At 43.0% G+C, this 15,250-nt stretch overlaps 1 protein-coding gene across 2 annotated transcripts in view; it reads left to right on the top strand.

The window, feature by feature from the left end:
• Nucleotides 1–15,250, top strand: part of MOB3B (MOB kinase activator 3B) — a 241,897-nt gene that overhangs the window by 210,780 nt on the left and 15,867 nt on the right. Inside the window, exon 4 of one of the 2 annotated variants that reach the window (XM_010853339.1) lies at nt 3,948–8,901. The exons of the other annotated variant lie outside the window; for it this stretch is intronic. Coding sequence (XP_010851641.1) covers nt 3,948–3,977 — 30 coding nt within the window. The 3' untranslated portion in view covers nt 3,978–8,901. Of the gene's footprint in view, nt 1–3,947; nt 8,902–15,250 lie in introns of those variants that run through there. 2 annotated transcript variants of the gene reach the window in all.

Below are 15,250 nucleotides of genomic sequence, written 5' to 3'. Positions count from 1 at the left end.
AATAGACATGTATCAATGCTATCCTCTCAAGTCATCGCACCTTCTCCTTCTCCCACTGAGTCCTTTATGTCTCTGTCTCCTTTGCTGCCCTGCACATAGGATCGTTGTTACTATCTTTCTAGATTCCACATATTATGTGTTAATATATGGTATTTGTCTTTCTCTTTCTGACTCACTTCACTCTGTATAATAGGCTCTAGGCTCATCCACCTCATTAGAACTGACTCAAATGCATTCATTTTTATAGCTGAGTCATATTCCCTTGTGTATATATATCACAACTTCCTTATCCATTCAGCTTATAGGCTTTTGAAGGATGGATCCAACTGAGCCTTCCTCAAGTTTCAGATCTAGTTCAACCATTCATTCCCTGTAAGAATGTTAAGAAGGTTCCTTGTAAACAGTCTTTCTCTTTGTGAGGCTGCATGGTGTGGTGAGGAAAGCACTGGTTCTGGCTTTTCACAGACTCACTCTACCTTTGCTGAAGTTCCATATCCTCTCAAACTTTCAAAAGCCTTCCATATTTCTAGTGTCCATAACCGTGGCATAAGTGTTTAGTATTTAGTGACATAATTGTTTTAGTATTTACCCACTGTACTTGAAATTCAAAGTGGCGTCGGTCTGGGTAAAGAAAAAAATATCTCTTTGGCATTTTGAACAGTCAGGAATGATTGCAACCACCTGTAATTAATATATTTTAATTAATAAGTCACTGGCATCCAAATGCATAGTCATAAGACTGTTTCAGAGACTTTAAACCATGATCACACGGTGTAGTGGAAAGAGCCGGCTTTTGCCCCCAGATAGACCTGAGTTTAAATCTCACTGCTGCCACTTTCTGTGTGACTCTGATAAGTCATTCTCCATTTTTGAGCCAGTTTCCTGATCAGGCCAGTGGGGATGGCAAATCTTCCTTTACAGAATCAGAGTTAGGGTTACACGAAGTGATGCCTGTGGAGCCATGAGGGAAACCGAGCCTGGCGGACAGCAGGCCTTCACTTGACGGAAGTAACTGCTCCCGTTGAGGCTCTTGACGGAAGTAACCGTTCCCATTGAGGCTCTTGACAGAAGTAACCGTTCCCATTGAGGCTCTGCAGTTACCCTTCATCTTTACCCGTTCAGCCCGCCGGTTCACCTTACCCATTCACCCTGAGCACATCACTTCAGCTCGGAGGCCCGGATTTCTCTTTGGTCAAAGTTTTACCCAGAGACAATGATATAAACACCCAAATCATCTTTTCTTTCTGTAACACTGACCCGCTGCAAATAATTACAAGAATTAGTTATAAAACCAAAATTGTCTTGATGCCATGATCTCTCCTTTACTTCCTGTCTTTTTCTTTCATACATAGACACACACACACACACACACACACACTTTGCATCCCCACCTCATTTTCTCTGTCTTAAAAAGTTAACCAAAAACACAAGAACCTCTGGAAGCTTAACAGAGGAACAGCAAATCCCTTTTAAGGTTGTCATCATCTCCATCCCCCACACCAAGTGCCTGGGTCCTTATTCACACCTTATTGTGTGGCTACCTGTCTCCCCAGTCCTGTGCCCCCATCCTGCCCCAGCCCCTCTGCTCCAGCCACAGAAGCACACTTGCAGGCTCTGCTTCGGCCGGGCTTCCCTCCAACAAGCATGCTCAGTCACTCAGTCATGTCCGACTCTTTGTGTGAACGTGTACTGAGTCCATGCATATCAATACTTTCAAGCTTCCCACTCACCTCAAGTAGGCATCACAGGTCCATCTCGAAGATGAGGACCCTGTGGGCCCATTCACCGCTGGATTAGACAAACCTTTCTCCATCATCACTTGCCAGGCATTGGGGAAACAGATAGCAGGCACAGCCCCTTTCTCCATGGATCTTATGAGATCTTACAAGGGATGAATCCAGGAAGCAGGAATGCAGCAGATAATAAACTTTCCAATTGTGAAGAAGGGTGCCATGAGACAGCTGAAGAGGAGGTTTGGGAAGGTAACCCTAGAAAAGGGCCACTTGAGCTAAAACCCAAAGGCGCAGGGAGGTCACATACGGAGGTGGTGAAGACAGACCTTGTACTCAGTTACTGAGTTGTGCCCAACTCTTTGCAAACCCATGGACTGCTGCCTACCAGGCTCCTCTGTCCATGGGATTTCCCAGGCAAGAATACTGGAGTGGGTTGCCATTTCCTTCTCCAGGGATCTTCCTGACCAAGGGATGGAACCTGAGACTCCTGCATTGGAAGGCAGCTTCTTCACCACTGAGCCATCAGGGAAGCCCAGTGAGGACAGGGTGAGATCTAAATGTGGGCGGACTGGGTTCTACTGTGCATCATCCCCTCCTCTAAAGAGTTACGTTTATATCGTTGTATTTTATATCTTTTTCTCCCCAATAAACTGTATACTTCCTTGAGAAGAGTGACCTCATCTCCCAGGTACCCGGCCCATAGTACTGAGCATAACTAAATGGCCACTTAATTTTTCAGTATATGTATCTTGAAGTAATTGCCTTATTTAGTATTACGAGTGCAAAAGTATTTACCTAGATCTGCTAGGTAAATTTCTTTATTTAGGTTATTTCTTTAACCAACACACTGCTATGGTTTTCTGATAGAGTTTCTGAGCAACTGGCATGCCTGTTTGCAAGGTCCTCTTAGGGATCAAAACTTGGTCTTCTGCATTGCAGGCAGATTATTTACCATCTGAGCCACCAGGGAAGCCCTACTTCCTCAGATGTTCCCTATGGGGAAGGGAGTGTTGGCTGGAGGGTGATCTGGGGTAGGACTGCACAAGAGAGGTAGCAGCTGCATCAGCTCTATGCAGGTGGAACTTGGAAGCAGCTCCTTCGACAAATTAAAATGACATGAAATGTGTCCTAAATGCCACAAGGTACAAGCGCCTTCCCAGCCTGCAATCCAGGCCATTCTTGGGGATGAAAGAAGAGCTGTTGCCCTGTGCCAGACATGTGGCTAGATACGAGGGGTTCCGTGAGGATTTCTTCTTCCTGACACTTTGGAGCTCACAGTTGAGTAGAGCAGACAGACATGCCCACCGTCCACGCGTGCACGCACACACACGATGTACAAACCAGCTCCTTGCATGCAAGACTCCAGGTGGGCAAAGGCAGGAGTTGTGGCAAATCCCCAGTGGGTGGGGCAGGAAGCCTTCCCAGGCAGGAAGGCTTGCTGGAATTGGGAACATGAATGGCAATTAGCCAAGTAAGGAGGACAGGGTCTTGTAGGAGCAGGCCACAGGCAAGAGTCTCGCCGGTGCAGAGGCCCCGAGAAAGAGAACCGATGGCACGTTTGAGATCTGTAAATGCCCCCAAGAACCAGGCAGCTGGTGAGGGTGGTGAAAGGCGAGCTGGATATGGTTGCCCATCAGACACACTGGGCTGTTCCTCCTTTCTATTAAGAAATGTCCTTCCTCCCACTTTTCTTGAATTGTTTGCACTGAAGCTAGCTTTTGTTTTTCTACCTTTGATCGAATCTTAGGGAAAGAGAAATTGTGTTCTCCTCTGAGAAAAATCCAATTAACCATATCAATCAGTAAATGATACTTAGACTCCTGATGGGCAGAGAGCTGGGAGTGGTGGAGACTGGGGCAAACTGGAGAGAATATTTTCCATCTACAGAGGACAGAGCCATTCTCGACTCCAGCTATCCAGTGGCTCTAAATCTTGCAGTTTTTCCTGAAACACAGTGCAACCTGGATTTTTGGCAAGTTGGCTAAGTTTTTTTAAACAATGCTCTGATATATTTAAAAAAAAAAAAAAAAAAGGAAGAAACAAAAGCCCCAGCCAACAGGCACACATCTGTATGCTGAACCTTATTCTAGGGCCATGATTGTACCCTCCTGTTTAAAGGCTCCAGAGGTTGCCAGGGCATTTTCAGAATCCTTCAACAAGTCATTGCTCTGCCTATAAGTTACTCCTAACCATCCTTCTCCCCCTGCCTTCCAGAAAGAGATGACGAGCAGGATGTGTCACTAACGGCCCCATCTTACCCTCCGGAAGAAAGAGGAAAGCTGTTTTCCTCCTGGCGGCCAGGCGGGCAGGAGGGAGACTTCCCAGGCTGGAGAGGCGCGCCTACTGCCAGGAACAGGCCGAGCTGGAGACCAGCGGTGACTCCGGAGAGAGGTTCCCTGCTCACCTCCTGTGCTCCCAACCCTCTGAGTGCTGCTAGCGTGACCTGTGGACCCGCCGGGAGGGAAGGACCACCCCTCGCCCATCCTGGAGAAAGGATGCCCCTGCACTTAACACGCACAGCCCAGCTGTGCGGTTCTGCCTGTGACCTGACACCTAAGCTTTGCTGAAATTCAGGTTTTGCGCCCAAGGTCCTTATTCCTACTTACTTACCTGTCTCCTCAGCCGGCTGCCTTTTCTGTAACGTGTGTTCTAAGTACCCAGTGAATTTTGGAACTCTGGATGCACAACCAGTTTTTCTCTAACAAGCCTTCTTGTGCCGTCTTGGCAGACTTCGGCCCTTGATGCTGTGGTCTCGGCTGGGAGGTCTGACGCCCCCCGGCTCACAGCATCCGCGCAGTTTTCCCCCATAAGCAGTTTTACCAGGGACCATTCCGCGCGGCGGCTTTTCTCTGCCCCAAACAGGGTCTGCACACTTTCACTGCAGGGAAGAGACTGGTCTCCAGCCTAAGGCTGGCTAGTTACCAGTTCACCCTGAACAGAGTATCTTTTTTTAAAAACCACGCCATTCCTTGTCTCTTCCGGTCAAGATTTTTTTTTTCCTGTTTCTCCGAAGAGAGAAATAAAGGAAGTTATAAATGACCAAGAATGATCAGCAGAAGCACTGAGCCAGATTAGTGCAGTGTTTGTTCGTTATTAAAGGGTGTGGTGGCTGTCTCTACGTTAATACTGAGATTTCAGTTGGGGGAAGAAAAAAGTACAATGGGTAATTTGATGCCTGTAGCTCAGACACCCAGCCCATTGACTTGTTATCTTCCCAACCGGCCCTCTGAGCTTCTAGATCCAGTCGATGTTTTCTTCCTGTTCCTCCGCACTCCCCACCTCCTCCGCCCATTACGTTTGACATTACAAAACAAAGTTAATTTCTGCCCGGGTGATGCTCCTGCCATGGTTGCCAAGGTAACAGGCAAGCTGGAGCCGTGTTCCTTCTTCCATCCTTGCCAATGTTTGGATCCCAGCAGACAGACTCATTCTGTGCTGCATCCTGCCTTTTGAAAGCTACCTGACTTTTCGCTAAAGTAATGTTGCCTTCACTGATTCATTCGCAAAACTGTGGTGGTCCCAAGAGTCTGTAAGTAGGGGGTGATGATACTTCCGGTGATCATTTGAATTTGACAAAATAGCAGTTGGTGGAGGGAAGTAGCTGAGAATGTATTAGTGAATTTTAATGTAATACTGATTAAAGAATAACTTAACAACTCTGACTTTGTCTCATTACATGTGACATGTAAAAGCCATCTGGGGCTGCCACAAGAGCCTGGAAAGGCATGAAACCTTTCTTTGGTCCAAACTAAGAAAGGACTGACTCTCTGGGCACTGTGGCATTCTGTGTTGACCTAAACCAGCAAACCAACCCTTGTTCTGTATTTTGTCAAATGCCGTAATGCCGTCTCATGGAATTCAAATGCTGCTACCTCTCTTCATATTGTGTTCTGATCAAGAACAAACATACCATTTTTTGGTTTGGTTTTGTTGGCTTCCTAAGTAACTTTGAGAGGACAAGATAGAGATTTTCTCAGCATCATTTCTGCTTTAAAGGATCCAGAGAACAGACTAATGAGCCCATCTTCCTGACCTATTCGCTATGCAGTAAGTGCCACATGGGAGTGTTGAGCAGTGGGACGGAGAAGTGACAGCTCAGAGCCAGGTCCTGGAAGGAACTCTGAAGCTTGGCACCATGGAAAACCACAGGAGTTTTGCTTGAAAAATCTGACATTTCAATTAATGCCTAATCAAGTAGGGTGCTGGACTCTGAAGACTTTTGTTATGAGTTCTTTCGAAGTTTATTTTCTATTAACTGTGCATATGAAATTTCCACTCAATTAAAAAAAAAAATCTGGATTTTTTTTTTTTTTAACTTCTTGGAACAATTTCCTCATGGTTATATTGATCACTGCACTTCTAGGAAAAGTGCTGGCAAGCCACTGTTATTTTTTGATTATAGATGGTTCCTATTCCTACAGAACTTTGTTTGGCAAATTGTGAAGAAAATCACTATAGGCGATTCTTTATGTCTTTGGCTTGACTACATCCTGAGAACTTCTGGCAAATGCAGATCTGAGCTTCTGTGACCCTTCAGGCATCTCCTGCTTTCTGGATCTGCAGTTGACACCTGGCTTCTTCCTTCTGACCTGGCTGGCTCCCCTCATTTCCCCCTATTATTTTAAAGTTGAGTAATACATGCATCTATGATTTTTTTTTTGAGAAATGTCAAAGTGGGAACTTCAAAAGGAAAAGATTACAGTGACATCCGTATTCCCACAGTTGTCAGTCTCTTTAGTTAATGGTTTAGAGTCCTTCTTTTATGTATGTTTGGGGTCTGTGTGTGTGTGTGTGTGCAAGTATGTGGGTTTTTCATGGCACTGACATTATTAAAGAGTTCAAGCTGCTTTGAACTCCAGAATGTCCCACAATCTAGAATTTTTTTCTGATTGTTTCCTCATTATTAGATTCTGTTAAACATTTTTAGCCAGAACACTACATAAGTGGTGGTGTTTCTTTCCTTCTGCATCACACTAGGAAGCATGTAATGTTCAGTTATCTCTTTTCATGATAAATACTAAGCTTGATTAGTGGGTTGAGGTGTCATCTGCCTGATGCATTCATTAAGTTCCATAATTCATCATAAACCTCTGAAATTCAATATTCATATACAGTGTGAGACTACTTTCCTTTCTTAATGTTCCAAAGAAGTCCAGAAGTTCCAAAAGATTACAGCCATTGCAGTTAGAAGTTGTTGCAGTGACAAAGAATTCATCTCTTCCTGTGTCACAGGGGGAAGGAGAAGCTAAAAGTTTCCTTCTGCAGATAATGCATGAGTATGCCGGGTACTGAGAATTTGCTGTGGTCCCTGGAGCCATAGATAAAATGTATATAACTTTTTTCTGCAGATCCCCAGTGACCTCCCATTCAGACTGATGTTTCATTTTAGAGAGCATGTATTTTCATGAAAGGTGATTGCCCAAGAGTGCAAAAACTGATTTAGGTGGGGAGGAAATCTTAGATATTACACTGAGTCATGGCCCTCCCAAGGAGCTACAGTATGTGCACAGATATAAAGTATGTATTTAGTATTAAAATTTCATGGGGATGGGGAATGATTAGGAATAGAATGTCTAAAGGGCTCTTTAGGAAGATGATAGTGAAAAAAATAGATTGAGAAATACTCATCTGGGGTCAGTTTCTGCTTCTGAAACTGTTCATTTTCTCTTCCTGGGGTGTTTGCTCATTTCTGAGGGCCCGGATAAGTGGAAATGACTTTGAGAGGTTTTGTTTTGTTTTGTTTTAGCTATTCCTTCTACAACCTTCCAAACCATATCAGTTTGGAAGGTTTTTGGTAGGTTTTTCCAGGTGAAAAACCCATTCTCCTCTCAACAGTCTTTGGGCACAGAAATCCTGCAGCATCCTCTGGTGTAACCCCCAGATCATATTCCATGTGAAACCTTTCCATTCAACTGGCGTTAACTATTATATTGTCTCTGAGTTTCAGCTCACCTTTTCTAGTGTCCCACATTAAGAAAGATCCAAAAACTCTAAAAAGTAAAACATAGGTAAAAACATACTAATGAGAGCTTTGTTTGCACATCCACTAAGTATTGGAAGCCTCTCACCAGTTGTCCTTCAGCCTTCCTTGTTTATCATCTCCCATTGGCTGAATTCTCTTGGAAGTCGTGTTGTGCCATTGCTAACATTTCTATACTTCAGTCTGAAGCCTTCCCAAAGCTGTCTATGCCACTGTGCGTTATAGATATAACCAGCAGTGAACATGTAAGAAGTCGCTGCATGCTTTCTCCATACTGTGCTGTGTCTTTGCTAACTCCTGATTTGATTGTATACGTTTATAAATTTTCTATTATATTTGCTCATACTAAATCCTTATTTATATTCTGCAACACCATTTTGACCGATCTTCTTGAATGTCCTACTGTTAGCATTCTTTGTAAGATTACACTGAGATGTTTTAATTCCCTTTTTCATTGGCGAAGCACTAGGGGACATGGATAATTTCTCTCCTCATTTGTGGTGATGATGTCATTCTGGTCATTGCTGGAAGCATCACTTCCTATGGTCTCTACCCTTATATCACTTCCACATCCCATGGGTATCACACTGTGAATAAAAGAAATATCATAGGAAAAGTACAAGAAATGCGTCCAAAGGCAAAATCACTGAAAGGAGTCTGATGTGTCACTTGGATAATACTGTTGTCCTTTGGTCCTTTTACTTCTTAATAAAATAGGTGATTCTTGATGAAATAGGTGATTCTCTCCTAGAATTAGCCAAACAAAGCATGTTTGGGAAATAATGTTTTTTTTTCCTCTGCTTTAAAAATACTTCAACAAGAATATTTTATAACAAGCTATTCCCTCTCGGAGTTGTTAATTCTGGACAAGACTTTTTCAAAGAATAAATAAGGATTTCTGTAACTGTTAGAGGGAAGAGTCCATTTCTAATCTGACAATTAAGCAGTTTTACTAGCTTTGAGTGTTCTAATTTCAAAGTTTTTCAGTGTCTTTTCTAATAGCATCAAGAAAAGAGATTTAGCATAATTTTAGTTCCATTTGTGATTAAGGCTTTGGTTACAAGAGCAAACTAACAATAAAAAACAATTAAAAATGGAAGATAAAACTAAAGGATATTTATGAAATCAGTTCTTCGTGAGTTTAAGAATTCAAATGTCCCAAATAAAAGACACACAGCCATCATCTAATTTGTCTTTTTTCTGTGTTTGACTTATTTCTTTAACAAATACATTCTTCATCTTGCAATGATCTTGGAACAATAAATGAAAAGCAAGGTTAATTTTACAAAAACCTAATTCAGAATTTATTTTCGAACCCATGCACATATTTGCATTGTAGCAGAAGTTCCTTCGTTCTATGACAAGTTTTCCCAGGAGGGTGTCTGGTATAGCTTCTCAACCGATTAATGTTGTACTGCTTTTTTCTTGCAGTAGGATTCAGTATTAAGTTTGGTCATGACCTGGAATACAAAGATAAGAAGTCTATATTGTAGAAAAAGCTCATCAGTCAGAGTAAATAAACCTGAAGTAGAATCTCAGGCTTGCCCCTACCTTATTTGTGTGACATTGGGTAGTATATCTGTCCCTCAGAATTCTAAACTACAACTGGACTTATAGATTTGTTCCTATGTAGCTTATAATTTGGGGGGATAATAATGTAAGATTAAACATCCATTATGTCCCTCGTGAATCCAATGGACATGAACTTGGGCGAACTCCAGGAGATGGTGAGGGACACGGAGGCCTGGCGTGCTGCATCCATAGGGTCACAAAGAGTCAGATATGACTTAGCGACTGAACAACAAGATTAAAATATAAACATATTTAGAAAAGCAGAAGTGTATAAATTCTGTACGTGCTATGTGCTGTACTCAGTTGTGTCTGACTCTTTGTGACCCCATGGACTGCAGCCTGCCAGGCTGTTCTGTCCATGGGGATTCTCCAGGCAAGCATACTGAAGTGGATTGCCGTGCCCGCCTCCAGGGGATCTTCCCAACCCAGGGATCAAACCCAGGTATCCTGCATTGCAGGTGGATTCTTTACCCGCTGAGCTACCAGGGAAGTCATACATTTTGTATACTTATATATTATTAGTACATTTGCAGTCACTGTGTAATAATTGTACATGACTCCAGTAACAGCCCCTGTTCTGATAGCAACAATATAATACTATGTCTTACAAAAGCTGTGATTTCTAGACACAGAGCAGAGAGGAATGAGACTTCTGGAATGTGATCACACGTATGAAGTCTTCCTCTGCTTCTCGGGTTCACTGTCTGAAATGTGTACCATGATGTGACCAAGAGGCAGGCTGTGAACTGGATTTGTCCTGCAGGCATGATTTGTTGAATCTACATAGATTGTTGTTGTTGTGTTTAGCTAGCTGCCAACATTTAAAAATGGGAAAACTTGATCTGAAAATCAGAATTTCTGGCTTCTCCAACTATATCAGAAGATCTGGCAACACTAGGCTTTTGTTTTCTTGTGGCAAGAATTGGCTGAGAAGTGGCTGGCCCATTTAGATGAGGTTGTCTCTCCAGTTTACTGCCGCCCGCACCACTCCCTGTTGCTGCCCAGACATGGCTGCTTGTCAGTTACCATCGTCCTCTGACACTGGGATGCTTCACTCACGTACATTTCTTGCCACTCCCCGAAGGCATTTCAGGTCACAGCCCCTGCTCCACTGTGTCTAGAGGGACCACTGAGGAAACCACTATTTTAATTTTCAAATGTATCCCCAAACACATTGAATATTTGCTGTATTATTAGATTCTCTCTAGAAACCTATACTGTATTAATGATAATAAATGGAAAACTGTCTTAAAGACAAGAAATTCAAACCAGATGCCTTTAGTCTTTCCACCCAACAACAGCAAAAATTGATACTCCCATAAGAAGCTTACTTCCCAAGGAAGCTAAGCTGACCATTAAATCTATCCACTCTTTCAATATCCTAAATTCTTAAATTTCAACTCTGCTTCTAAGCAGACTTCATTGCTACATTAACCAAAATGATAAAGAACTGTCATTGGGAAGTTATTGTAGTGTCATCTGTAACAATTACATATTTCATCTGACTTTTAGTTCATTATTAAGTAGATATTAACAGAACACATTATTTTTAATGGAAACCTCTTGTTTTAATGCAGCATCATCAACTAACTGGGTTTCATGAAGACAAACAAACAAAAATTCTCAGTACTTAATAAATTAAGATCTAAATGAGGAAATCTAATTAATGTAATTAAACTTTGATTGAGCTTGTAAAATGTACTACTGCATACTAAATTAAGTTGAATATCTGCTCCAGAGGAAATTGTATCATATAATTGAGACATGACCTCACCTATTACCAAATCAGCAGAGGATAAGACTAAGCATTTTCAAGAAATAAATAGAACATAAAATTCTGTAAAGCAATTATCCTTCAAGTTAAAAATTTTAAGAAAGAAATATATAGAACATAGAGGGGGAAGGTATCAAAAGAATCCTATGTTTATTAACCCAGAGATAGTATTATGGGGCTTCTCAGGTGGCACAGTGGAGAAGGCAATGGCACCCCACTCCAGTACTCTTGCCTGGAAAGTCCCATGGACGGAGGAGCCTGGTAGGCTGCAGTCCATAGGGTTGCTAAGAGTCGGACACGACTGAGCGACTTCACTTTGACTTTTCACTTTCATGCATTGGAGAAGGAAATGGCAACTCACTCCAGTATTCTTGCCTAGAGAATCCCAGGGATGGGGGAGCCTGGTGGGCTGCCGTCTATGAGGTTGCACAGAGTAGGACACAACTGAAGCAACTTAGCAGCAGCAGCAGCAGCAGCAGCAGTAGGTGGCACAGTGGTAAAGAGTCTGCCTGCAATGCAGGAGACATGGGTTCAATCTCTGGGTCAGGAAGATCCCCTGGAGGAGGAAATGCCAACTCATTCCAGTATTCTTGCTGGGAAATCCCATGGACAGAGAAACCTGATGGGCTATAGTCCATGGGGTGGCAAAGAGTTGGACACGACTTAGTGACTGAGCACACAATATTATGGATAACTGTTTCTCCATAGCCATGCATATAAGATCTCAACAATGATGTATTTAATATTGCTAAGAACTACATGCTTCAAGAGATAGTGGAGGACAGAAGAGCCTGGTGGGCTGCAATCCATGGGGTTACAAAGAATCAGACACTATTTAGTGACCGAACAACAAGACGCTGACTTGCATAAGAGGCAGCAACATTTAGAAAAGTCATATATTGTGAGTTGTTTATCTGAAGGGTAAGTATTTCACTTGGGCTTGTCTTAATCAGAAGTATAATCACGTGAAGGTACAAGGGAAACATCTGGTCCACACAAAGTCTGTGGTTAAGGCAAAAACCTTGGTAAAAATGCGAGGTCATTTAGACAGGATGAAGTTTGGTGGGAGAAGTTAACATTGGCTGGACATGAGGGATCCCTACCTGGTCTGTGGATGAGAACAGAATTCTTTCTTTGCTCAAAATCTCAGATTAAAAGCCTCAGCTCCCTCTGTTTCTTGCTGGCCTCACCCATGCCGGGTATACTCACACTTAGAGCCTCCACACTGGCCATCCCCCTGCCTGGATGATCTGCCCAGACAGCCTCATGTCTAACTCCTTCCCCCTCAAGTCTTTGCTTGAATGTCACCTTTTCATTGATCTCTGCTGGTCACATCTACCCAGAGGACTCACAGCCCCCCTTTCTCTGCTTTAATTTTATTTTCCCCATATAATCTGGATGATATAATTTATTTATCCAGGGATTGAACCTGCGTCTCCTGTGTCTCTTGCACTGCAGGCGGATTTTTTACCGCTTGAGCCATCAGGGAAGCCCTTTTTTATATAATTTATTTGTTAGGTTTATTGTGTAGTGTCTGTCTCCTCCAGCTGAATATAAATTCCATGCCTTCAGGGATCTCTATTTTGTTTATTGAGTGTGTGACACAAAGGAGACACTCATTAGACCTTTGATGAATAAATGAATGGGTGAATGAATTCACATGGCAGACAAGTGCCTAATTAAGATCTGCTATCAGAGAGATATTAATTAAAAGCAAGGTATAATAATGATAATATTAAGTTGATAATACTAACACCAAAAGTATATATTTAAGTGTCTAAGCACGCCCTAAGCCTTTTAGGTGAATAATCTCAGTTAAACAACCCCATGAGGTTGGTTATCTATGTTTATCCCCATTTTAAAGTCAAAATTACCTAAGTAATCTGCCTGCGATTACAAGCAAGAAAGTGATGTCACACAGGTGTCTCTAGAGGCCCCACTCTGAACCACAGAGGTCACCCCCACCCACAAGGCATCAGGCTCTCCTCAAATTGTCTTCTCTGTAGATCCCGGGTCCGTGTAGTTCTGCAGTTCAGCCTTCAGTTTCTTTCCTGGTCATTTGTTAATGTGATTGCAGTAGTGAGTCTATGACCAGTCTGTCTGAGGTCAGAAAGTCTTTCCAGTCCCAGGGTATTCATTCACAATGACAAAGTAGACCCTTAGCCAGAGATCAGGTCAGACAACAGACCTAACAGGGACACCAGAAGGTCAGAATAACTAGTCCACAGAGTGTTGAGGGGTGTGAGGCCAAGACTGGAGGCCAAAACGTGAGTCCCTGAGGAGGCAGGAGACACAAATCCAGAAGGAATCACCCAGCGTGGGGTAGGGTGTTCCTGTGATCAATTGAAATAGTACATAAGAAACTTCAAGAACTTCCCTGGTGGTCCAGTGGTTAAGAATCTGCTGGGACATGGGGTTGATTCCATATAGGAGACATGGGTTCGATCCCTGGTCTGGGAAGATCCCAAATGTCAAGGAACAACTAAGCCCAAGAGCTACAACTATCGAGCCTATGCCTTAGAGCCTGGGAGCCGCTACCACTGAGCCCACGTGTGGCAGCTACTGAAGCCCAGGCGCTCTAGAGCCCGTGCTCCACAACAAGAGACCTCGCTGCATTACGAAGCTCAAGCCCCGCAACTGGAGAGTAGCCCCTGCTCGCTGCAACTAGAGAAAGCCTGCACACAGCAACAGGGACCCAGCACAGCCAAAAGAGGAAACAGAAAGAAACTTGTAGGTTCTGATCCCTGCTGTGAAATGGGGCGGTGGGGAGAAAGCATGCATTTCACTCATCCTTAGAGGAAAACAAGCAGACTTTTTAAAGAATTAATAAATAGAAACACCCAAAGGAGAAGATGAACTTAGACATTAAGAAATTTGAGAACCTATCACAGTTAATTTTTGCTAATTTTTCTTCTCTGTGAAAAACATTAATGCATTAATTCATCAGCCACAACATAAAATATGTGGTTACATTAGACATATGTAACCGAGAGGCTAGAACAAGGAGTGGCTGGGGGACTTAGGTATGCATGTGTTCCCTGGGCTAATTTAGAAATGCATAGGAAACAGAGAAGCAACGTCCATGCCATCCACTTGACTTCTGCCGTTTCCTCTGAGGCACCATAAATGTTTACCAGTTTCTGGTTCTAGCCAGAGATCTTTAACATGTCAGGATATAAGGCTGGCCAGCGCTTCCCCAGTGGTTCAGCGGTAAAGAATCTGCCTGCACTACAAGAGATTCAGATTCAACCTCTGGGTCAGGAAGATCCCCTGGAGAAGGAAACAGCAAACCACTCCAGTTTTTTGCCAGAGAATCCCAGGGACAGAGGAGCTTGGCAGGCTACAGTCCGTGGAATCACAGAGAGTTGGACACGGCTGAGCACTCACTCAATGCTGGCCTGTGTGTGAAGGCCGGATGCTGTGATGAATGACTTTCACCCTCCTGTTCCTAGGGCTCCATGGATATTACCCATGAAATGATTCAACTACCAAACACAGAAGAAGCATTTGTCATGAGAGGAGTGGATAGTGGGAGCATTTTTTTTTAAATAGTAAATCATTAGATTCAGCAACTACTAAACCATGGAAATTAAAGACAACTCATCCAAAAGGCAAGCCTCGTTTCACACTTCCAGGAAGAGTTTTTAACACATTTCCAACCTTAGCATGAGTTTCCTGAGATTGTGAGGATAACACCAGTGTTCAGTATGACAGGGCATTAATTGGACATTAACTACTAGAGTTCAAACACAGCTGATCCGTGAACGTGGAATGGAGAAAGAAGATACTTCCCATGGAAAGCTTGCCAAAACAGACTAGGTAGCCGGGCGAGCAGAAAAGAAAAAAGTTTTTATTCAGAAAAATTGGAAAATAAATTGAACCCTTTTCTTTACCATTTGTAGAAGGATGGTCCTAAAGGGCAGAATTTAAAATAAAAATGTATTAATCTATTTATTCATTGGGCTGTGCCAGACCCTAATTGTGGCATGTGGGATCTAGCCCCCTGACCAGGGATCCAACACAGGCTCTCTGCATTGAGAGTACAGAGGTTAGCCACTGGACCAGGCAAGTCCAGGCAGACTTATTTTAATGAGATTGTGGAAAGATGAAATCGCAGGTAAGATTCAACAATGCAATTCAATCTTCCGGGAAAGATTCCCCCAAACTCTTATGAGAAAATTAACCTTGGAG

Source organism: Bison bison, unplaced genomic scaffold (assembly GCF_000754665.1).
Source record: "Bison bison bison isolate TAMUID 2011002044 unplaced genomic scaffold, Bison_UMD1.0 scf7180017864326, whole genome shotgun sequence".
NCBI classification, from domain to species: Eukaryota; Metazoa; Chordata; class Mammalia; order Artiodactyla; family Bovidae; genus Bison; species Bison bison.
The sequence above is the reverse complement of the archived record's forward strand: the minus strand, read 5'-3'. Positions and strand labels throughout refer to the sequence as shown.